Source organism: Meleagris gallopavo, chromosome 1, assembly GCF_905368555.1.
Source record: "Meleagris gallopavo chromosome 1, MGAL_WU_HG_1.1, whole genome shotgun sequence".
Classification (NCBI taxonomy): domain Eukaryota; kingdom Metazoa; phylum Chordata; class Aves; order Galliformes; family Phasianidae; genus Meleagris; species Meleagris gallopavo.
In genome coordinates this window covers 85,942,590-85,966,682 of record NC_139404.1, presented here as the reverse complement: position 1 = coordinate 85,966,682, position 24,093 = coordinate 85,942,590, and the positions used below count along the sequence as shown (strand labels likewise).

The window sequence follows — 24,093 nt, the reverse complement described above, 5'->3', positions numbered from 1 at the left end:
CACAAAAGTGGCACGTACGCTGGCCTGTATCAGCAGCAGCCTGAAAAGGTCCAGAAACAAGGAGGAGGACGACAATGAGGAAGAGGACAGTGACTCAGATGAGACATGGGACCTGGGCAGAGTTTGGGCCGACAGCACCGAGTGGCCAGCACCGTACATGGCTGACAAGTGCCAGCCTGATGGAGCCGGTGGATGACCTTCTGCGTGCCTGCCGAGGACAAACCTGCCACAGCTTCACGCCCCGGCTGCAGCCGGCCATCGGGGTCTGCAGGGTCTGTGAAGAATGGAGCACCCTCGATGACAACGTCATCTACCGCCCTGCTCGTGCCCGTGAGGCCTCCTCCCGGGCACACCTTCCATGTGGACCTGGGCGACGTGGAGGAGACAGCGATAAGCAAGTCCTGTCTGCGCGTGCAGCTGGTGTGCACCTGCACGAGGGAGCGGCTGCTGGGGGACATGCTCTGCTTTCTGCACCACGATCAGGAGGAGCTGAGAGACAAGCAGGAGCCCAGCTTGCTTGACACCTTCTGCACGGGCTCCTATGTGCACGTGGAGAAAAGCGGCTCTGGCTCCAGGACCAGGTGAAAGCAGCCTGGAGGCGTCTGCCTCAGTCGCGTGACTGCCGCCTGGAGCTGCAGCCCTCCAGCCACTCAGGCAAGATCCAGCTGACCACCCCCTCCAGCTATACCTTCACCATCCCGATGACTCTTGGGGTGCAGCTTGATGAATCGGACTCATTTCTGAGCATTGAGTAGGCTCAGGATACGTTTCTGTGATCTTTTCTATTTCTCTCTTTCAAAGTATGTAATTCTCTTATTTAAATAAATTGGATACTATTGTTAACACCAGCACTCCTTGTGTAAGAGTATTCTTTTTTGCGTCTACTACACAAATCAACGCCTAAGAATAGTTCTGCTTTGAACGTGGCTTTTTTTCAATCTGTTATTTATTGCTAAGGCTCTTTTCCGCAGCTGCCTTTTGTTTCTGGTAGGTAGGAGCATGTTCAGTAGCATCAAGACATGCTCAGTACCACTGAGATGAGGATGCAGGAGGAGCTTGATGTCTCGGGAACTTTGTTGAGCATCGAATAGGCTGAAGCCAGCTGCACCAGCAGCACGGTGCAGCCAGAAAACTGCGCTGAGGAGGACATACAGATTGCCAGGCATATGGCCAGGCATGCCCATCACTCCAGCTTCTTCCTCAACTGTCTGCAGACCTGCAGTTGTCTGCTGGTGGGCACAGCTTTTTGCCCAAGCCCTGAAGATGGTTGTGATTCGCCACCTCACAACCGTAGCCTCTGAAGCCTGGAGCAGGAGGAATTGCCCCTGTGGCTGGATGACGTCCTGTGGCACTTCTGCTGCTGCCTGGAGTACACCTCAATTGCTTCCTTTTATGATATGAGAGGGTGATTTTTTCCCCTGATTTGCAGCTCTAAAATGGGGAGGAAGTCTGCAGGCAATCCTTCAGAGCATCTAGAATATCAAGAAATCCTCTTAGACTGTTTCTTATTAGCGTCATAGGGCTACTGCTCTATGACGGTAGTGCTGTGCTGTGGGCTAGCAGCTGTGCCTGGGCTAGCAGCTGGCAGGTTGTGGGCAGGCTCCTGACTCACCAGGGGCGGAGCTGACACCTCGTGGCAGTATTCAAGCTACTTACCACGAGTCATCGGTCATTTGCTACAGAGTCTAGCTTCAAGCAGGTAAAACTGCGGTGGGCAAGGGATCTGGAGTCAAGAAAAGCAACCAAAAAAGCTCTTTTTTAGACTTTTTTGGAGCCTGGGCTGGCAGGTTGTGGGCGGGCTCTTGACTCAACAGGGGCAGAGCTGACACTGCCTGCTCTTTATCTCTGGAGCTTGGCCCATTTGCTGTGTGGATAAAATGAGACCCGGGAGGCGGGAACTACAGCACACAACACAACACAGAAGGTGTGGAAAGCTGCTCTAACCACCTAGGGTGGAGATAGTCAGTGTGGGAGGGCCGCCTGCACTGCCCATTCAAGTAGGCAGCAGTGGGAGTGGAGGCTGTGTCTTGTGTCAGTACGGGTGAGTGCTCGTCTTTTTCTCAGTTGACTTGCTCTCTTGTTGACAGGCCCTGACGCCACCACTTCAAACATGGTCCTCACCAGGAAACGTGCTTCCCACGCAAAGACTGTGGCAACCCAGACAGAGGGTCTGCTCAATAATGTGGCGGTTCAGGTCTCTGGCTGCCGGGAGTGCCTCAGCCTGCTGCTGCCGGGGGAGGATGGGAAGGATGCCACTTGCGTGCGGTGTGAGCAGCTGGACGAGCTGCTCAACCTGGTGGTGGAGCTTAGGGAGGAGGTAGATAGACTGCAGACCATCAGAGACTGCGAGCGGCAGACTGACTGGTGGAGTGGCTCTCTGCGAGAAAGGCGCAGAGTTTGCACTTCCCAGACTGAGGGAGTAGTGGACCCTTTCTCTCATCATAGTCAAACAGGAAGAGACAGCTTGAGAGGAGAGGAGGAATGGCAGCAGGTCTCAGCCTGGCGTCGCAGGCAACCCCTATCCCGACCTACCTCGGTTCCCCTGGTCCCTCTCTGTAACAGGTATGAAGCCCTGAAACCAGAGTGGTGAGTGATGATGACGTGGGAGCACTGCCACCAAGCTTACCTAAGGTGAGGCGGTCAGCTCCACGTTTGAAGACTGCCTCCTCCAAGAAAGAAAGGAGGGTGATAGTTGTAGGCAACTCTCTTCTGAGAGGAACAGAGGGTCCAGTATGTCGGCGTGACCCTACCCGTAGGGAGGTGTGCTGCCTTCCTGCGGCCCGGGTCAGGGATATTTCTAGAAAACTCCCCAGCCTTATCCGCCCCTCTGGTTATTACCCTTTATTGATAGTTCAGGCCGGCAGCAATGGGATTGCTGATAGAAGCCTGAGGATTATAAACAATGATTTTAGGAGACTGGGGAAGTTAGTTGATGGAGCGGGCATACAAGTAGTGTTTGCCAGTATTCCCTTGGTGGCAGGGACAAACACTGAGATGACCAGGAAAAGCCATCTTATAAATGCATGGCTGAGAGGCTGGTGCAAGCGCAAACATTTTGGGTTCTTTGATCACGGGGCAGTCTACTCGGCACCTGGCCTGAGGTCTGCTGATGGGAATTGCCTGTCTCCAAAAGGGAGACGGATACTTGCCCAGGAGCTGGCGGGACTTGTAGAGAGAGCTTTAAACTAGATAGGAAGGGGGAAGGGGATAAAGCCAGGCCTACTAGAGATCAGCCTGGGGAAGTGGTGTTGGGATTAGGTGAGAGGCGAGGGGCTCAGCTGAGGTGCGTCTACACTAATGCACGCAGCATGGGCAACAAGCAAGAAGAGTTGGAAGCCATTGTGCAGCAGGCAAACTATGACCTAGTTGCCGTAACGGAAACGTGGTGAGATTGCTCCCATGACTGGAGCGCTGCAATGGATGGCTACAAACTCTTCAGGAAGGACAGGCAAGGAAGACGGGGTGGCGGTGTGGCTCTCTACGTTAGGGAATGCTTTTATGCTACTGAGATTGTGGCTGGGGACGATAACGTTGAATCCCTTTGGGTAAAGATCAGAGGAAGGGCTGACAAGACTGGCACCCTGGTGGGCGTCTGTTATAGACCTCCAAACCGGGATGAAGAGACAGACGAGGTATTCTATAAGCAGCTGGCACGAGCTGCACAGTCGCCAGCCCTTGTCCTCATGGGGGACTTGAACTTCCCTGACATATGCTGGGAGTACAGCACAGCACAGAAGAAGCAGTTTCCAGAGGTTTCTGGAGTGCATAGAGGATAACTTCCTGATGCAGCTGGTCAGAGAGCCCGCGAGAGGAACTGCCCCACTAGACCTGCTGTTCACAAACAAGGAAGGTCTGGTGGGAGATGTGGAGGTTGGAGGCTGTCTTGGACAGAGGGACCATGAAATGATAGATTTCTCAATTCATGGTGGAGCCTGGAGGGGGAATAGTAAAACTGCTCCCTTGGACTTCCGGAGGGCGGACTTTGAATTGTTCAGGAGACTAATAGGGGGAGTCCCCTGGCATTCAGTCTTAGCGAGTAAAGGGGTCCAAGAGAGCTGGTTGCTCTTCAAGAAGGAAGTCTTAAGGGCGCAGGAGCAGGCAGTCCCCCTGAGCTGCAAAATGAGCCGGCGGGGAAGAAGACCAGCGTGCATGAATAGGGAGCTATTCTTGAGGCTCCGTGAGAAAAAGAGAATCTACCTACCGCCTGTGGAAAGAGGGACAGGCAACTCAGAATGAATACAAGGAAGTCGTTACGATGTGTAGAGGTGAAATCAGAAAGGCAAAAGCCCAGCTTGAATTTAACCTGGCCGCTGGGGTGAAAAGGAATAAGAAACTCTTTTATAAATACATTGACAGTAAGAGGAGGACAAAGGAGAATATCCACTCTTTGCTGGATGAGGCTGGGAATGTGACCACTGAGGATAAGCAAAAAGGCGGAGGTTCTGAATGCCTTCTTTACATCTGTCTTTAAAAGTCAGACCAGTTATCCTCAGGATACTCCTCTCTCTGACCTGGTAATCTGGGCTGGGGAGCATGCTAACCCCACTGTGATTCTGGAAGAAACAGTCAGAGACCTACTACTCCAACTGGACTGCCACAAGTCTACGGGGCCAGATGAGATCCACCCGAGAGTGCTGAGGGAACTGGTGGAGGTGATAGCTGAGCTGCTTTCCATCATCTATCAGCGCTCCTTGTTGACTGGTGAGGTCCCAGAAGACTGGAGGCTTGCCAATGTGACTCCCATTTACAAGAAGGGTCGTAAGGAGGATCCGGGGAACTACAGGCCTGTTAGCCTGACCTCGGTGCCAGGGAAGGTTATGGAGCAGATTGTCTTGAGGGAGATCATGCGGCACGTGCAGGATGACTGGGGGATCAGGCCTAGCCAGCATGGGTTCATGAAGGGCAGGTCCTGTTTGACCAACCTGATCTCCTTCTATGATCTAGTGACCCATCTGGTGGATGAGGGAAAGGCTGTTGATGTGGTCTACCTAGACTTCAGCAAAGCCTTTGACACTGTCTCCCACAGTATTCTCTTGCGGAAGCTGGCAGCCCGAGGCTTGGATGGGTACACTCTTGGCTGGGTAAGGAGTTGGCTGGACGGCCGGGCTCAGAGAGTGGGGTGAATGGAGTTAAATCCAGCTGGCGACTGGTCGTGAGTGGTGTTCCGCAGGGGTCGGTGCCGGGGGCCTGTCCTCTTCGATATCTTTATTGATGACTTGGATGAAGGCATCGAGTGCACCCTCAGTAAATTCTCAGATGACACCAAATTGGCTGGAAGTGCGGATCTGCGTGGGGGTAGCGAGGCCATACAGAGGGATCTGGACAGGCTGGAGAGCTGGGCTGAAGCCAGTGGGATGAGGTTCAACAAGACCAAATGCCGGGTCCTGCACTTCGGCTACAACAACCCCAGGCGACGCTACAGGCTTGGGGCGGTGTGGCTGGAGGACTGCGTAGAGGAAATGGACCTGGGGGTATTGATTGATGCTCGGCTGCACATGAGCCGACAGTGTGCCCAGGTGGCCAAGAAGGCCAATGGCATCCTGGCTTGCATCAGAAACAGTGTTGCCAGCAGGAGCAGAGAGGTGATTGTTCCCCTGTACTCAGCACTAGTGAGGCCACACCTTGAGTACTGCGTCCAGTTTTGGGCCCCTCACTGCCAGAAAGACATTGAGGCCCTGGACCGTGCTCAAAGGAGGGCAAGAAAGCTGGTGAGGGGTCTGGAACACAGGCCATATGAGGAGAGGCTGAAGGAGGTGGGAATGTTCAGCCTGGAGAAGAGGAGGCTCAGGGGAGACCTCATTGCTCTCTATAACTTCCTGAAGGGAGGTTGTAGTGAGCTGGGGGTCAGCCTCTTCTCTCGTGTCGTTAGTGATAGGACGAGAGGGAATGGTTTCAAGCTACGGCAGGGGAGATTCAAGCTGGACATTAGGAAGTATTACTTTTCAGAAAGGGTGGTCAGGCACGGGAATGGACTGCCGGGAGGTGGTGGAGTCACCGACCCTGGGGGTGTTCAAGGAAAGACTGGAAGTTGTGTGGAGGAACATGGTTTAGTGGGAGCTATTGGTAATAGGTGAACAGTTGGACTGGATGATCTTTCAGGTCTTTTCCAACCTTGGTGATTCTATGATTCTATGATTCTTTTGTCAGTTTTTCATTGTTCAGCTTTACATTTGCATTGGCAGACTTCTTGGTATGTTATGGACATTAATTCTTTAGCCAACTAGTGGAAAACATAAGGAATGTTCTACAGTTTCCCTTTGGCTTTCGGCTTAGATAGGTGCTGAATTTCCTAGATTAACAGTGACTCTTTTCCATGCACTAAGCTGAAAAGCCCTTGCCCCTAAGTTGTAGCCACCATTAGAGTGTAAGTTGGCAGCATTCCTGTTCATACTTCTGCAGTACTGCTCCGCCAGTGAGGCATGGCACACGGATCATGCTACCAGTCTAATCTAACATGCAGTGATGTGGCCGTGTTTGTGACAGCGTGCAGTGATGTGGCCGTGTTTGTGACAGCGTGCAGTGATGTGGCCGTGTTTGTGACAGCATGCAGACAGGTCACAATGGAGGGTGGGCTGGGGATGTCAGGAGCTGTAAGAGAGGCAGCGCTGTGGCACTTTGCCCTAGGCCTTCAGTGAGTGCGGTACGCACCTGCTAGTGGCTAGCGGCTATGGCTCGGGTGGTGTTCATCACTCTGGCATTCATAGGAATTACCCTTCTGGGGATTCACCTCATGCGTGGCAATATGCTTGTGGAGCAGCTGAGTTGGGGCATGGCTCAGCTCCTTGCTGCCTTTCAGCACTGGCACATCTGGGCCTTCCCCGGAGTCTTTATCCTGTTCTTTGGCCTCATGTGGTGCGTGAGGAAGACGCAAGATTTGCCAGGGAGCAGCATTTTTATTTGGATCTGTGCTGCGATCCTTGTTGTCTTCCTTAAGACCTTCATCTTCCTCATGCAAGTGGCTCGGAAGGTCTTCATCGCCCTGGCCTTTATGGGAATCATCCGTCTGGCAATTCACCTCACGTGTGGCAATATGTATGAGCAGGTTCAGCTGCATATGCTCAGCTGCTGACCAAGACGGTGCAGTGGAAGCAATGGCAGAACTGGGTGGCCAAGGGAGCCCCGCTCCTTGCTGCCCTCCGGCACTGGCACATCTGGGCCTTTCCCGGAGTCTTTATCCTGTTCTTTGGCCTCATTTGGTGCGTGAGGAAGACGCAGTATTTGCCAGGGAGCAGCAGCATTACTTGGATCTGTGCTGCGATCCTTGCCCTCTTCCTTAAGCCCTTCTTCTTCCGCACAAAAGTGGCACGTACGCTGGCCTGTATCAGCAGCAGCCTGAAAAGGTCCAGAAACAAGGAGGAGGACGACAATGAGGAAGAGGACAGTGACTCAGATGAGACATGGGACCTGGGCAGAGTTTGGGCCGACAGCACCGAGTGGCCAGCACCGTACATGGCTGACAAGTGCCAGCCTGATGGAGCTGGTGGATGACCTTCTGCGTGCCTGCCGAGGACAAACCTGCCACAGCTTCACGCCCCGGCTGCAGCCGGCCATCGGGGTCTGCAGGGTCTGTGAAGAATGGAGCACCCTCTATGACAACGTCATCTACCGCCCTGCTCGTGCCCGTGAGGCCTCCTCCCGGGCACACCTTCCATGTGGACCTGGGCGACGTGGAGGAGACAGCGATAAGCAAGTCCTGTCTGCGCGTGCAGCTGGTGTGCACCTGCACGAGGGAGCGGCTGCTGGGGGACATGCTCTGCTTTCTGCACCACGATCAGGAGGAGCTGAGAGACAAGCAGGAGCCCAGCTTGCTCGACACCTTCTGCACGGGCTCCTATGTGCACGTGGAGAAAAGCGGCTCTGGCTCCAGGACCAGGTGAAAGCAGCCTGGAGGCGTCTGCCTCAGTCGCGTGACTGCCGCCTGGAGCTGCAGCCCTCCAGCCACTCAGGCAAGATCCAGCTGACCACCCCCTCCAGCTAACCTTCAACATCCCGATGACTCTTGGGGTGCAGCTTGATGAATCGGACTCATTTCTGAGCATTGAGTAGGCTCAGGATACGTTTCTGTGATCTTTTCTATTTCTCTCTTTCAAAGTATGTAATTCTCTTATTTAAATAAATTGGATACTATTGTTAACACCAGCACTCCTTGTGTAAGAGTATTCTTTTTTGCGTCTACTACACAAATCAACGCCTAAGACTAGTTCTGCTTTGAACGTGGCTTTTTTTCAATCTGTTATTTATTGCTAAGGCTCTTTTCCGCAGCTGCCTTTTGTTTCTGGTAGGTAGGAGCATGTTCAGTAGCATCAAGACATGCTCAGTACCACTGAGATGAGGATGCAGGAGGAGCTTGATGTCTCGGGAACTTTGTTGAGCATCGAATAGGCTGAAGCCAGCTGCACCAGCAGCACGGTGCGGCCAGAAAACTGCGCTGAGGAGGACATACAGATTGCCAGGCATATGGCCAGGCATGCCCATCACTCCAGCTTCTTCCTCAACTGTCTGCAGACCTGCAGTTGTCTGCTGGTGGGCACAGCTTTTTGCCCAAGCCCTGAAGATGGTTGTGATTCGCCACCTCACAACCGTAGCCTCTGAAGCCTGGAGCAAGAGGAATTGCCCCTGTGGCTGGATGACGTCCTGTGGCACTTCTGCTGCTGCCTGGAGTACACCTCAATTGCTTCCTTTTATGATATGAGAGGGTGATTTTTTCCCCTGATTTGCAGCTCTAAAATGGGGAGGACGTCTGCAGGCAATCCTTCAGAGCATCTAGAATATCAAGAAATCCTCTTAGACTGTTTCTTATTAGCGTCATAGGGCTACTGCTCTATGACGGTAGTGCTGTGCTGTGGGCTAGCAGCTGTGCCTGGGCTAGCAGCTGGCAGGTTGTGGGCGGGCTCCTGACTCACCAGGGGCGGAGCTGACACCTCGTGGCAGTATTCAAGCTACTTACCACGAGTCATCGGTCATTTGCTACAGAGTCTAGCTTCAAGCAGGTAAAACTGCGGTGGGCAAGGGATCTGGAGTCAAGAAAAGCAACCAAAAAAGCTCTTTTTTAGACTTTTTTGGAGCCTGGGCTGGCAGGTTGTGGGCGGGCTCTTGACTCAACAGGGGCAGAGCTGACACTGCCTGCTCTTTATCTCTGGAGCTTGGCCCATTTGCTGTGTGGATAAAATGAGACCCGGGAGGCGGGAACTACAGCACACAACACAACACAGAAGGTGTGGAAAGCTGCTCTAACCACCTAGGGTGGAGATAGTCAGTGTGTGAGGGCCGCCTGCACTGCCCATTCAAGTAGGCAGCAGTGGGAGTGGAGGCTGTGTCTTGTGTCAGTACGGGTGAGTGCTCGTCTTTTTCTCAGTTGACTTGCTCTCTTGTTGACAGGCCCTGACGCCACCACTTCAAACATGGTCCTCACCAGGAAACGTGCTTCCCACGCAAAGACTGTGGCAACCCAGACAGAGGGTCTGCTCAATAATGTGGCGGTTCAGGTCTCTGGCTGCCGGGAGTGCCTCAGCCTGCTGCTGCCGGGGGAGGATGGGAAGGATGCCACTTGCGTGCGGTGTGAGCAGCTGGACGAGCTGCTCAACCTGGTGGTGGAGCTTAGGGAGGAGGTAGATAGACTGCAGACCATCAGAGACTGCGAGCGGCAGACTGACTGGTGGAGTGGCTCTCTGCGAGAAAGGCGCAGAGTTTGCACTTCCCAGACTGAGGGAGTAATGGACCCTTTCTCTCATCATAGTCAAACAGGAAGAGACAGCTTGAGAGGAGAGGAGGAATGGCAGCAGGTCTCAGCCTGGCGTCGCAGGCAACCCCTATCCCGACCTACCTCGGTTCCTCTGGTCCCTCTCTGTAACAGGTATGAAGCCCTGAAACCAGAGGGAGTGGTGAGTGATGATGACGTGGGAGCACTGCCACCAAGCTTACCTAAGGTGAGGCGGTCAGCTCCACGTTTGAAGACTGCCTCCTCCAAGAAAGAAAGGAGGGTGATAGTTGTAGGCAACTCTCTTCTGAGAGGAACAGAGGGTCCAGTATGTCGGCGTGACCCTACCCGTAGGGAGGTGTGCTGCCTTCCTGCGGCCCAGGTCAGGGATATTTCTAGAAAACTCCCCAGCCTTATCCGCCCCTCTGGTTATTACCCTTTATTGATAGTTCAGGCCGGCAGCAATGGGATTGCTGATAGAAGCCTGAGGATTATAAACAATGATTTTAGGAGACTGGGGAAGTTAGTTGATGGAGCGGGCATACAAGTAGTGTTTGCCAGTATTCCCTTGGTGGCAGGGACAAACACTGAGATGACCAGGAAAAGCCATCTTATAAATGCATGGCTGAGAGGCTGGTGCAAGCGCAAACATTTTGGGTTCTTTGATCACGGGGCAGTCTACTCGGCACCTGGCCTGAGGTCTGCTGATGGGAATTGCCTGTCTCCAAAAGGGAGACGGATACTTGCCCAGGAGCTGGCGGGACTTGTAGAGAGAGCTTTAAACTAGATAGGAAGGGGGAAGGGGATAAAGCCAGGCCTACTAGAGATCAGCCTGGGGAAGTGGTGTTGGGATTAGGTGAGAGGCGAGGGGCTCAGCTGAGGTGCGTCTACACTAATGCACGCAGCATGGGCAACAAGCAAGAAGAGTTGGAAGCCATTGTGCAGCAGGCAAACTATGACCTAGTTGCCGTAACGGAAACGTGGTGAGATTGCTCCCATGACTGGAGCGCTGCAATGGATGGCTACAAACTCTTCAGGAAGGACAGGCAAGGAAGACGGGGTGGCGGTGTGGCTCTCTACGTTAGGGAATGCTTTTATGCTACTGAGATTGTGGCTGGGGACGATAACGTTGAATCCCTTTGGGTAAAGATCAGAGGAAGGGCTGACAAGACTGGCACCCTGGTGGGCGTCTGTTATAGACCTCCAAACCGGGATGAAGAGACAGACGAGGTATTCTATAAGCAGCTGGCACGAGCTGCACAGTCGCCAGCCCTTGTCCTCATGGGGGACTTGAACTTCCCTGACATATGCTGGGAGTACAGCACAGCACAGAAGAAGCAGTTTCCAGAGGTTTCTGGAATGCATAGAGGATAACTTCCTGATGCAGCTGGTCAGAGAGCCCGCGAGAGGAACTGCCCCACTAGACCTGCTGTTCACAAACAGGGAAGGTCTGGTGGGAGATGTGGAGGTTGGAGGCTGTCTTGGACAGAGTGACCATGAAATGATAGATTTCTCAATTCATGGTGGAGCCTGGAGGGGGAATAGTAAAACTGCTCCCTTGGACTTCCGGAGGGCGGACTTTGAATTGTTCAAGAGACTAATAGGGGGAGTCCCCTGGCATTCAGTCTTAGCGAGTAAAGGGGTCCAAGAGAGCTGGTTGCTCTTCAAGAAGGAAGTCTTAAGGGCGCAGGAGCAGGCAGTCCCCCTGAGCTGCAAAATGAGCCGGCGGGGAAGAAGACCAGCGTGCATGAATAGGGAGCTATTCTTGAGGCTCCGTGAGAAAAAGAGAATCTACCTACCGCCTGTGGAAAGAGGGACAGGCAACTCAGAATGAATACAAGGAAGTCGTTACGATGTGTAGAGGTGAAATCAGAAAGGCAAAAGCCCAGCTTGAATTTAACCTGGCCGCTGGGGTGAAAAGGAATAAGAAACTCTTTTATAAATACATTGACAGTAAGAGGAGGACAAAGGAGAATATCCACTCTTTGCTGGATGAGGCTGGGAATGTGACCACTGAGGATAAGCAAAAAGGCGGAGGTTCTGAATGCCTTCTTTACATCTGTCTTTAAAAGTCAGACCAGTTATCCTCAGGATACTCCTCTCTCTGACCTGGTAATCTGGGCTGGGGAGCATGCTAACCCCACTGTGATTCTGGAAGAAACAGTCAGAGACCTACTACTCCAACTGGACTGCCACAAGTCTACGGGGCCAGATGAGATCCACCCGAGAGTGCTGAGGGAACTGGTGGAGGTGATAGCTGAGCTGCTTTCCATCATCTATCAGCGCTCCTTGTTGACTGGTGAGGTCCCAGAAGACTGGAGGCTTGCCAATGTGACTCCCATTTACAAGAAGGGTCGTAAGGAGGATCCGGGGAACTACAGGCCTGTTAGCCTGACCTCGGTGCCAGGGAAGGTTATGGAGCAGATTGTCTTGAGGGAGATCATGCGGCACGTGCAGGATGACTGGGGGATCAGGCCTAGCCAGCATGGGTTCATGAAGGGCAGGTCCTGTTTGACCAACCTGATCTCCTTCTATGATCTAGTGACCCATCTGGTGGATGAGGGAAAGGCTGTTGATGTGGTCTACCTAGACTTCAGCAAAGCCTTTGACACTGTCTCCCACAGTATTCTCTTGCGGAAGCTGGCAGCCCGAGGCTTGGATGGGTACACTCTTGGCTGGGTAAGGAGTTGGCTGGACGGCCGGGCTCAGAGAGTGGGGTGAATGGAGTTAAATCCAGCTGGCGACTGGTCGTGAGTGGTGTTCCGCAGGGGTCGGTGCCGGGGGCCTGTCCTCTTCGATATCTTTATTGATGACCTGGATGAAGGCATCGAGTGCACCCTCAGTAAATTCTCAGATGACACCAAATTGGCTGGAAATGCGGATCTGCCTGGGGGTAGCGAGGCCATACAGAGGGATCTGGACAGGCTGGAGAGCTGGGCTGAAGCCAGTGGGATGAGGTTCAACAAGACCAAATGCCGGGTCCTGCACTTCGGCTACAACAACCCCAGGCGACGCTACAGGCTTGGGGCGGTGTGGCTGGAGGACTGCGTAGAGGAAATGGACCTGGGGGTATTGATTGATGCTCGGCTGCACATGAGCCGACAGTGTGCCCAGGTGGCCAAGAAGGCCAATGGCATCCTGGCTTGCATCAGAAACAGTGTTGCCAGCAGGAGCAGAGAGGTGATTGTTCCCCTGTACTCAGCACTAGTGAGGCCACACCTTGAGTACTGCGTCCAGTTTTGGGCCCCTCACTGCCAGAAAGACATTGAGGCCCTGGACCGTGCTCAAAGGAGGGCAAGAAAGCTGGTGAGGGGTCTGGAACACAGGCCATATGAGGAGAGGCTGAAGGAGGTGGGAATGTTCAGCCTGGAGAAGAGGAGGCTCAGGGGAGACCTCATTGCTCTCTATAACTTCCTGAAGGGAGGTTGTAGTGAGCTGGGGGTCAGCCTCTTCTCTCGTGTCGTTAGTGATAGGACGAGAGGGAATGGTTTCAAGCTACGGCAGGGGAGATTCAAGCTGGACATTAGGAAGTATTACTTTTCAGAAAGGGTGGTCAGGCACGGGAATGGACTGCCGGGAGGTGGTGGAGTCACCGACCCTGGGGGTGTTCAAGGAAAGACTGGAAGTTGTGTGGAGGAACATGGTTTAGTGGGAGCTATTGGTAATAGGAGAACAGTTGGACTGGATGATCTTTCAGGTCTTTTCCAACCTTGGTGATTCTATGATTCTATGATTCTTTTGTCAGTTTTTCATTGTTCAGCTTTACATTTGCATTGGCAGACTTCTTGGTATGTTATGGACATTAATTCTTTAGCCAACTAGTGGAAAACATAAGGAATGTTCTACAGTTTCCCTTTGGCTTTCGGCTTAGATAGGTGCTGAATTTCCTAGATTAACAGTGACTCTTTTCCATGCACTAAGCTGAAAAGCCCTTGCCCCTAAGTTGTAGCCACCATTAGAGTGTAAGTTGGCAGCATTCCTGTTCATACTTCTGCAGTACTGCTCCGCCAGTGAGGCATGGCACACGGATCATGCTACCAGTCTAATCTAACATGCAGTGATGTGGCCGTGTTTGTGACAGCGTGCAGTGATGTGGCCGTGTTTGTGACAGCGTGCAGTGATGTGGCCGTGTTTGTGACAGCATGCAGACAGGTCACAATGGAGGGTGGGCTGGGGATGTCAGGAGCTGTAAGAGAGGCAGCGCTGTGGCACTTTGCCCTAGGCCTTCAGTGAGTGCGGTACGCACCTGCTAGTGGCTAGCGGCTATGGCTCGGGTGGTGTTCATCACTCTGGCATTCATAGGAATTACCCTTCTGGGGATTCACCTCATGCGTGGCAATATGCTTGTGGAGCAGCTGAGTTGGGGCATGGCTCAGCTCCTTGCTGCCTTTCAGCACTGGCACATCTGGGCCTTCCCCGGAGTCTTTATCCTGTTCTTTGGCCTCATGTGGTGCGTGAGGAAGACGCAAGATTTGCCAGGGAGCAGCATTTTTATTTGGATCTGTGCTGCGATCCTTGTTGTCTTCCTTAAGACCTTCATCTTCCTCATGCAAGTGGCTCGGAAGGTCTTCATCGCCCTGGCCTTTATGGGAATCATCCGTCTGGCAATTCACCTCACGTGTGGCAATATGTATGAGCAGGTTCAGCTGCATATGCTCAGCTGCTGACCAAGACGGTGCAGTGGAAGCAATGGCAGAACTGGGTGGCCAAGGGAGCCCCGCTCCTTGCTGCCCTCCGGCACTGGCACATCTGGGCCTTTCCCGGAGTCTTTATCCTGTTCTTTGGCCTCATTTGGTGCGTGAGGAAGACGCAGTATTTGCCAGGGAGCAGCAGCATTACTTGGATCTGTGCTGCGATCCTTGCCCTCTTCCTTAAGCCCTTCTTCTTCCGCACAAAAGTGGCACGTACGCTGGCCTGTATCAGCAGCAGCCTGAAAAGGTCCAGAAACAAGGAGGAGGACGACAATGAGGAAGAGGACAGTGACTCAGATGAGACATGGGACCTGGGCAGAGTTTGGGCCGACAGCACCGAGTGGCCAGCACCGTACATGGCTGACAAGTGCCAGCCTGGTGGAGCTGGTGGATGACCTTCTGCGTGCCTGCCGAGGACAAACCTGCCACAGCTTCACGCCCCGGCTGCAGCCGGCCATCGGGTTCTGCAGGGTCTGTGAAGAATGGAGCACCCTCTATGACAACGTCATCTACCGCCATGCTCGTGCCCGTGAGGCCTCCTCCCGGGCACACCTTCCATGTGGACCTGGGCGACGTGGAGGAGACAGCGATAAGCAAGTCCTGTCTGCGCGTGCAGCTGGTGTGCACCTGCACGAGGGAGCGGCTGCTGGGGGACATGCTTTGCTTTCTGCACCACGATCAGGAGGAGCTGAGAGACAAGCAGGAGCCCAGCTTGCTCGACACCTTCTGCACGGGCTCCTATGTGCACGTGGAGAAAAGCGGCTCTGGCTCCAGGACCAGGTGAAAGCAGCCTGGAGGCGTCTGCCTCAGTCGCGTGACTGCCGCCTGGAGCTGCAGCCCTCCAGCCACTCAGGCAAGATCCAGCTGACCACCCCCTCCAGCTACACCTTCAACATCCCGATGACTCCTGGGGTGCAGCTTGATGAATCGGACTCATTTCTGAGCATTGAGTAGGCTCAGGATACGTTTCTGTGATCTTTTCTATTTCTCTCTTTCAAAGTATGTAATTCTCTTATTTAAATAAATTGGATACTATTGTTAACACCAGCACTCCTTGTGTAAGAGTATTCTTTTTTGCGTCTACTACACAAATCAACGCCTAAGACTAGTTCTGCTTTGAACGTGGCTTTTTTTCAATCTGTTATTTATTGCTAAGGCTCTTTTCCGCAGCTGCCTTTTGTTTCTGGTAGGTAGGAGCATGTTCAGTAGCATCAAGACATGCTCAGTACCACTGAGATGAGGATGCAGGAGGAGCTTGATGTCTCGGGAACTTTGTTGAGCATCGAATAGGCTGAAGCCAGCTGCACCAGCAGCACGGTGCAGCCAGAAAACTGCGCTGAGGAGGACATACAGATTGCCAGGCATATGGCCAGGCATGCCCATCACTCCAGCTTCTTCCTCAACTGTCTGCAGACCTGCAGTTGTCTGCTGGTGGGCACAGCTTTTTGCCCAAGCCCTGAAGATGGTTGTGATTCGCCACCTCACAACCGTAGCCTCTGAAGCCTGGAGCAAGAGGAATTGCCCCTGTGGCTGGATGACGTCCTGTGGCACTTCTGCTGCTGCCTGGAGTACACCTCAATTGCTTCCTTTTATGATATGAGAGGGTGATTTTTTCCCCTGATTTGCAGCTCTAAAATGGGGAGGAAGTCTGCAGGCAATCCTTCAGAGCATCTAGAATATCAAGAAATCCTCTTAGACTGTTTCTTATTAGCGTCATAGGGCTACTGCTCTATGACGGTAGTGCTGTGCTGTGGGCTAGCAGCTGTGCCTGGGCTAGCAGCTGGCAGGTTGTGGGCGGGCTCCTGACTCACCAGGGGCGGAGCTGACACCTCGTGGCAGTATTCAAGCTACTTACCATGAGTCATCGGTCATTTGCTACAGAGTCTAGCTTCAAGCAGGTAAAACTGCGGTGGGCAAGGGATCTGGAGTCAAGAAAAGCAACCAAAAAAGCTCTTTTTTAGACTTTTTTGGAGCCTGGGCTGGCAGGTTGTGGGCGGGCTCTTGACTCAACAGGGGCAGAGCTGACACTGCCTGCTCTTTATCTCTGGAGCTTGGCCCATTTGCTGTGTGGATAAAATGAGACCCGGGAGGCGGGAACTACAGCACACAACACAACACAGAAGGTGTGGAAAGCTGCTCTAACCACCTAGGGTGGAGATAGTCAGTGTGTGAGGGCCGCCTGCACTGCCCATTCAAGTAGGCAGCAGTGGGAGTGGAGGCTGTGTCTTGTGTCAGTACGGGTGAGTGCTCGTCTTTTTCTCAGTTGACTTGCTCTCTTGTTGACAGGCCCTGACGCCACCACTTCAAACATGGTCCTCACCAGGAAACGTGCTTCCCACGCAAAGACTGTGGCAACCCAGACAGAGGGTCTGCTCAATAATGTGGCGGTTCAGGTCTCTGGCTGCCGGGAGTGCCTCAGCCTGCTGCTGCCGGGGGAGGATGGGAAGGATGCCACTTGCGTGCGGTGTGAGCAGCTGGACGAGCTGCTCAACCTGGTGGTGGAGCTTAGGGAGGAGGTAGATAGACTGCAGACCATCAGAGACTGCGAGCGGCAGACTGACTGGTGGAGTGGCTCTCTGCGAGAAAGGCGCAGAGTTTGCACTTCCCAGACTGAGGGAGTAATGGACCCTTTCTCTCATCATAGTCAAACAGGAAGAGACAGCTTGAGAGGAGAGGAGGAATGGCAGCAGGTCTCAGCCTGGCGTCGCAGGCAACCCCTATCCCGACCTACCTCGGTTCCTCTGGTCCCTCTCTGTAACAGGTATGAAGCCCTGAAACCAGAGGGAGTGGTGAGTGATGATGACGTGGGAGCACTGCCACCAAGCTTACCTAAGGTGAGGCGGTCAGCTCCACGTTTGAAGACTGCCTCCTCCAAGAAAGAAAGGAGGGTGATAGTTGTAGGCAACTCTCTTCTGAGAGGAACAGAGGGTCCAGTATGTCGGCGTGACCCTACCCGTAGGGAGGTGTGCTGCCTTCCTGCGGCCCAGGTCAGGGATATTTCTAGAAAACTCCCCAGCCTTATCCGCCCCTCTGGTTATTACCCTTTATTGATAGTTCAGGCCGGCAGCAATGGGATTGCTGATAGAAGCCTGAGGATTATAAACAATGATTTTAGGAGACTGGGGAAGTTAGTTGATGGAGCGGGCATACAAGTAGTGTTTGCCAGTATTCCCTTGGTGGCAGGGACAAACACTGAGATGACCAGGAAAAGCCATCTTATAAATGCATGGCTGAGAGGCTGGTGCAAGCGCAAACATTTTGGGTTCTTTGATCACGGGGCAGTCTACTCGGCACCTGGCCTGAGGTCTGCTGATGGGAATTGCCTGTCTCCAAAAGGGAGACGGATACTTGCCCAGGAGCTGGCGGGACTTGTAGAGAGAGCTTTAAACTAGATAGGAAGGGGGAAGGGGATAAAGCCAGGCCTACTAGAGATCAGCCTGGGGAAGTGGTGTTGGGATTAGGTGAGAGGCGAGGGGCTCAGCTGAGGTGCGTCTACACTAATGCACGCAGCATGGGCAACAAGCAAGAAGAGTTGGAAGCCATTGTGCAGCAGGCAAACTATGACCTAGTTGCCGTAACGGAAACGTGGTGAGATTGCTCCCATGACTGGAGCGCTGCAATGGATGGCTACAAACTCTTCAGGAAGGACAGGCAAGGAAGACGGGGTGGCGGTGTGGCTCTCTACGTTAGGGAATGCTTTTATGCTACTGAGATTGTGGCTGGGGACGATAACGTTGAATCCCTTTGGGTAAAGATCAGAGGAAGGGCTGACAAGACTGGCACCCTGGTGGGCGTCTGTTATAGACCTCCAAACCGGGATGAAGAGACAGACGAGGTATTCTATAAGCAGCTGGCACGAGCTGCACAGTCGCCAGCCCTTGTCCTCATGGGGGACTTGAACTTCCCTGACATATGCTGGGAGTACAGCACAGCACAGAAGAAGCAGTTTCCAGAGGTTTCTGGAATGCATAGAGGATAACTTCCTGATGCAGCTGGTCAGAGAGCCCGCGAGAGGAACTGCCCCACTAGACCTGCTGTTCACAAACAGGGAAGGTCTGGTGGGAGATGTGGAGGTTGGAGGCTGTCTTGGACAGAGTGACCATGAAATGATAGATTTCTCAATTCATGGTGGAGCCTGGAGGGGGAATAGTAAAACTGCTCCCTTGGACTTCCGGAGGGCGGACTTTGAATTGTTCAAGAGACTAATAGGGGGAGTCCCCTGGCATTCAGTCTTAGCGAGTAAAGGGGTCCAAGAGAGCTGGTTGCTCTTCAAGAAGGAAGTCTTAAGGGCGCAGGAGCAGGCAGTCCCCCTGAGCTGCAAAATGAGCCGGCGGGGAAGAAGACCAGCGTGCATGAATAGGGAGCTATTCTTGAGGCTCCGTGAGAAAAAGAGAATCTACCTACCGCCTGTGGAAAGAGGGACAGGCAACTCAGAATGAATACAAGGAAGTCGTTACGATGTGTAGAGGTGAAATCAGAAAGGCAAAAGCCCAGCTTGAATTTAACCTGGCCGCTGGGGTGAAAAGGAATAAGAAACTCTTTTATAAATACATTGACAGTAAGAGGAGGACAAAGGAGAATATCCACTCTTTGCTGGATGAGGCTGGGAATGTGACCACTGAGGATAAGCAAAAAGGCGGAGGTTCTGAATGCCTTCTTTACATCTGTCTTTAAAAGTCAGACCAGTTATCCTCAGGATACTCCTCTCTCTGACCTGGTAATCTGGGCTGGGGAGCATGCTAACCCCACTGTGATTCTGGAAGAAACAGTCAGAGACCTACTACTCCAACTGGACTGCCACAAGTCTACGGGGCCAGATGAGATCCACCCGAGAGTGCTGAGGGAACTGGTGGAGGTGATAGCTGAGCTGCTTTCCATCATCTATCAGCGCTCCTTGTTGACTGGTGAGGTCCCAGAAGACTGGAGGCTTGCCAATGTGACTCCCATTTACAAGAAGGGTCGTAAGGAGGATCCGGGGAACTACAGGCCTGTTAGCCTGACCTCGGTGCCAGGGAAGGTTATGGAGCAGATTGTCTTGAGGGAGATCATGCGGCACGTGCAGGATGACTGGGGGATCAGGCCTAGCCAGCATGGGTTCATGAAGGGCAGGTCCTGTTTGACCAACCTGATCTCCTTCTATGATCTAGTGACCCATCTGGTGGATGAGGGAAAGGCTGTTGATGTGGTCTACCTAGACTTCAGCAAAGCCTTTGACACTGTCTCCCACAGTATTCTCTTGCGGAAGCTGGCAGCCCGAGGCTTGGATGGGTACACTCTTGGCTGGGTAAGGAGTTGGCTGGACGGCCGGGCTCAGAGAGTGGGGTGAATGGAGTTAAATCCAGCTGGCGACTGGTCGTGAGTGGTGTTCCGCAGGGGTCGGTGCCGGGGGCCTGTCCTCTTCGATATCTTTATTGATGACCTGGATGAAGGCATCGAGTGCACCCTCAGTAAATTCTCAGATGACACCAAATTGGCTGGAAATGCGGATCTGCCTGGGGGTAGCGAGGCCATACAGAGGGATCTGGACAGGCTGGAGAGCTGGGCTGAAGCCAGTGGGATGAGGTTCAACAAGACCAAATGCCGGGTCCTGCACTTCGGCTACAACAACCCCAGGCGACGCTACAGGCTTGGGGCGGTGTGGCTGGAGGACTGCGTAGAGGAAATGGACCTGGGGGTATTGATTGATGCTCGGCTGCACATGAGCCGACAGTGTGCCCAGGTGGCCAAGAAGGCCAATGGCATCCTGGCTTGCATCAGAAACAGTGTTGCCAGCAGGAGCAGAGAGGTGATTGTTCCCCTGTACTCAGCACTAGTGAGGCCACACCTTGAGTACTGCGTCCAGTTTTGGGCCCCTCACTGCCAGAAAGACATTGAGGCCCTGGACCGTGCTCAAAGGAGGGCAAGAAAGCTGGTGAGGGGTCTGGAACACAGGCCATATGAGGAGAGGCTGAAGGAGGTGGGAATGTTCAGCCTGGAGAAGAGGAGGCTCAGGGGAGACCTCATTGCTCTCTATAACTTCCTGAAGGGAGGTTGTAGTGAGCTGGGGGTCAGCCTCTTCTCTCGTGTCGTTAGTGATAGGACGAGAGGGAATGGTTTCAAGCTACGGCAGGGGAGATTCAAGCTGGACATTAGGAAGTATTACCTTTCAGAAAGGGTGGTCAGGCACGGGAATGGACTGCCGGGAGGTGGTGGAGTCACCGACCCTGGGGGTGTTCAAGGAAAGACTGGAAGTTGTGTGGAGGAACATGGTTTAGTGGGAGCTATTGGTAATAGGTGAACAGTTGGACTGGATGATCTTTCAGGTCTTTTCCAACCTTGGTGATTCTATGATTCTATGATTCTTTTGTCAGTTTTTCATTGTTCAGCTTTACATTTGCATTGGCAGACTTCTTGGTATGTTATGGACATTAATTCTTTAGCCAACTAGTGGAAAACATAAGGAATGTTCTACAGTTTCCCTTTGGCTTTCGGCTTAGATAGGTGCTGAATTTCCTAGATTAACAGTGACTTTTTTCCATGCACTAAGCTGAAAAGCTCTTGCCCCTAAGTTGTAGCCACCATTAGAGTGTAAGTTGGCAGCATTCCTGTTCATACTTCTGCAGTACTGCTCCGCCAGTGAGGCATGGCACACGGATCATGCTACCAGTCTAATCTAACATGCAGTGATGTGGCCGTGTTTGTGACAGCGTGCAGACAGGTCACAATGGAGGGTGGGCTGGGGATGTCAGGAGCTGTAAGAGAGGCAGCGCTGTGGCACTTTGCCCTAGGCCTTCAGTGAGTGCGGTACGCACCTGCTAGTGGCTAGCGGCTATGGCTCGGGTGGTGTTCATCACTCTGGCATTCATAGGAATTACCCTTCTGGGGATTCACCTCATGCGTGGCAATATGCTTGTGGAGCAGCTGAGTCGGGACATGGCTCAGCTACTGACCAAGACGGTGCAGTGGAAGCAGTGGCAGAACTGGGCGGCTAAGGGAGCCCCGCTCCTTGCTGCCTTTCAGCACTGGCACATCTGGGCCTTCCCCGGAGTCTTTATCCTGTTCTTTGGCCTCATGTGGTGCGTGAGGAAGACGCAAGATTTGCCAGGGAGCAGCATTATTATTTGGATCTGTGCTGCGATCCTTGTTGTCTTCCTTAAGACCTTCATCTTCCTCATGCAAGTGGCTCGGAAGGTCTTCATCGCCCTGGCCTTTATGGGAATCATCCGTCTGGCAATTCACCTCACGTGTGGCAATATGTATGAGCAGGTTCAGCTGCATATGCTCAGCTGCTGACCAAGACGGTGCAGTGGAAGCAATGGCAGAACTGGGTGGCCAAGGGAGCCCCGCTCCTTGCTGCCCTCCGGCACTGGCACATCTGGGCCTTTCCCGGAGTCTTTGTCCTGTTCTTTGGCCTCATTTGGTGCGTGAGGAATACGCAGTATTTGCCAGGGAGCAGCAGCATTACTTGGATCTGTGCTGCGATCCTTGCCCTCTTCCTTAAGCCCTTCTTCTTCCGCACAAAAGTGGCACGTACGCTGGCCTGTATCAGCAGCAGCTTGAAAAGGTCCAGAAACATGGAGGAGGACGACAATGAGGAAGAGGACAGTGACTCATGTGAGACATGGGTCTTGGGCAGAGTTTGGGCCGACAGCACCGAGTGGCCAGCACCGTACATGGCCGACAAGTGCCAGCCTGATGGAGCCGGTGGATGACCTTCTGCGTGCCTGCCGAGGACAAACCTGCCACAGCTTCACGCCAGCTGCAGCCGGCCATCGGGGTCTGCAGGGTCTGTGAAGAATGGAGCACCCTCTATGACAACGTCATCTACCGCCCTGCTCGTGCCCGTGAGGCCTCCTCCCGGGCACACCTTCCATGTGGACCTGGGCGACGTGGAGGAGACAGCGATAAGCAAGTCCTGTCTGCGCGTGCAGCTGGTGTGCACCTGCACGAGGGAGCGGCTGCTGGGGGACATGCTCTGCTTTCTGCACCACGATCAGGAGGAGCTGAGAGACAAGCAGGAGCCCAGCTTGCTCGACACCTTCTGCACGGGCTCCTATGTGCACGTGGAGAAAAGCGGCTCTGGCTCCAGGACCAGGTGAAAGCAGCCTGGAGGCGTCTGCCTCAGTCGCGTGACTGCCGCCTGGAGCTGCATCCCTCCAGCCACTCAGGCAAGATCCAGCTGACCACCCCCTCCAACTACACCTTCAACATCCCGGTGACTCTTGGGGTGCAGCTTGATGAATCGGACTCATTTCTGAGCATTGAGTAGGCTCAGGATACGTTTCTGTGATCTTTTCTATTTCTCTCTTTCAAAGTATGTAATTCTCTTATTTAAATAAATTGGATACTATTGTTAACTCCAACGTTCTTCTTGTAATGGTTTTCCCTGCAGAAAGGACTTGGGATTATGGCTGTTGGTTGTTGAACGTGATCCAGCAGCATGTCTTGGCAGCCCAATGGGCCAACAGTACCCTGGGGTGCATGAGACCCAACTCTGTTACCAGGCGGCCGGGGAGGGTGTTGTCCTGCTCTGCTCTGTGTTGTGTGGCCTCATCTCCTGCACTGTGTGCTGCTGTGTGTGCCACATTTAAGAAGGAAATAAAACTGTTAGAAGTGCCCAAAGGTTGGCTGCAAAGATGGGGAAGGGTCTGGAAGGCAACTCTTATTAGGAGAGGCTGAGGTCCCTGGGTTTGCTCAGCCCAGAGCAGAGGAGTTGATAGGATGCCTCATGGCAGCCTGCAGCTCCTCACAGGGAGTGGAGGGGCAGTGCTGATCTCTGCTCTCTGTGACAGCGACAGGGCCCGATGGAATACAGGATTTGGATTTTGCATCATCTGAAGAATCAGCGCGTACTGCGGATTTTCTTCATGACCTGGTGGAGGAAGCAACGGGACACACATCAGAATTCAAGTCATGTAGGGTGTTGTTTAGAAAGTCTCGGCTGTTTTAATGCCCAGTGAGTGGAAGAAAGTTTATTTAAAGGCAGAGAGTAGAAGCAGAATGCAAGAGCTGGGTATTAAGGGTGCAGAATAATGCCACTGTCTCCTGGTCAAAGCAAATCGATGTGGGAATACTTCCCCTGGTGTAGATATAAACCACCTGTAGCATGGAAAGCTAAAAAAAGCTTTAGGATTGAGATATTTTTGTGGCAAAAATCTCTTTTTATCTCGCTAAGGAGAAATTATATAAGCAGGAAAGACAGGGCACTTTCTGCTGAAGGTTTTGTATTCATGAGCTCTGCTGCCACTTTGGATTCCTCACCATGCCTCACAGTACCAGGCTTCTAATTAAAAGCTCAGGTCCTTTAGACAAGCGATTAAGTGCTAGCACAAGCGTGCCCTCAGACCTGTCTACACAAATGATAGGAAGTTGATGAGCTGCAGTGAGGAGGAGGAGGAGGATTTCTGTTCCAAATGGCTTGCAGTGCCTAGTTTTCATTTTTTACTGCGTAATTTTTAAGCCAGAGACTATCACTGCCACTAGGTGAGCCACAGCCAGAGCTCGCGTTCAGCTTTGAAAACAACAGCAAACTGTTTGCCTTGCCCAACACAAATCCGACACAACACAGCTGTCATGTCTGCCCATGGTATGGGCTGACATCCTCACGGCATCTGCTTCCATAGGGCACCAAAGCGGCTGCAAACACGTTTTGCCAGTGAGAGAAGTGTATCATTTATCATAAATAATAATGCCATAATATTTTATTTTTTTAAAACAGGAAATATA

The 24,093-nt window shown here is 52.9% G+C and overlaps 3 protein-coding genes and 4 pseudogenes across 3 annotated transcripts; all 7 read left to right on the top strand.

Moving 5' to 3' along the window:
* LOC146545485 (inositol 1,4,5-trisphosphate receptor-interacting protein-like 1) overlaps positions 1-838 on the top strand; it is a 1,381-nt pseudogene extending 543 nt beyond the window's left edge.
* A 1,192-nt stretch (positions 839-2,030) lies between these two features.
* Positions 2,031-3,341, top strand: LOC146545484 (uncharacterized). Its single transcript, XM_085239356.1, is given in 2 exon segments — positions 2,031-2,576; positions 2,579-3,341. Coding segments are annotated over 2 exon segments (1,077 nt in total). The 5' UTR covers positions 2,031-2,110; the 3' UTR covers positions 3,190-3,341.
* A 3,570-nt stretch (positions 3,342-6,911) lies between these two features.
* Positions 6,912-8,133, top strand: LOC146545483 (inositol 1,4,5-trisphosphate receptor-interacting protein-like 1; annotated as a pseudogene).
* Positions 8,134-9,321: 1,188 nt separating this feature from the next.
* LOC146545482 (uncharacterized) lies at positions 9,322-10,636 on the top strand. Its single transcript, XM_085216841.1, has one exon. The coding sequence runs from the start codon at positions 9,402-9,404 to the stop codon at positions 10,482-10,484; it is 1,083 nt and encodes a 360-aa protein (XP_085072967.1). The 5' UTR covers positions 9,322-9,401; the 3' UTR covers positions 10,485-10,636.
* Positions 10,637-14,206: 3,570 nt separating this feature from the next.
* On the top strand, positions 14,207-15,342 carry LOC146545481 (inositol 1,4,5-trisphosphate receptor-interacting protein-like 1; annotated as a pseudogene).
* Positions 15,343-16,617: 1,275 nt separating this feature from the next.
* On the top strand, positions 16,618-17,932 carry LOC146545480 (uncharacterized). Its single transcript, XM_085239336.1, has one exon. The coding sequence runs from the start codon at positions 16,698-16,700 to the stop codon at positions 17,778-17,780; it is 1,083 nt and encodes a 360-aa protein (XP_085095462.1). The 5' UTR covers positions 16,618-16,697; the 3' UTR covers positions 17,781-17,932.
* A 75-nt stretch (positions 17,933-18,007) lies between these two features.
* Positions 18,008-22,636, top strand: LOC146545479 (uncharacterized; annotated as a pseudogene).
* Positions 22,637-24,093: the final 1,457 nt, after the last annotated feature.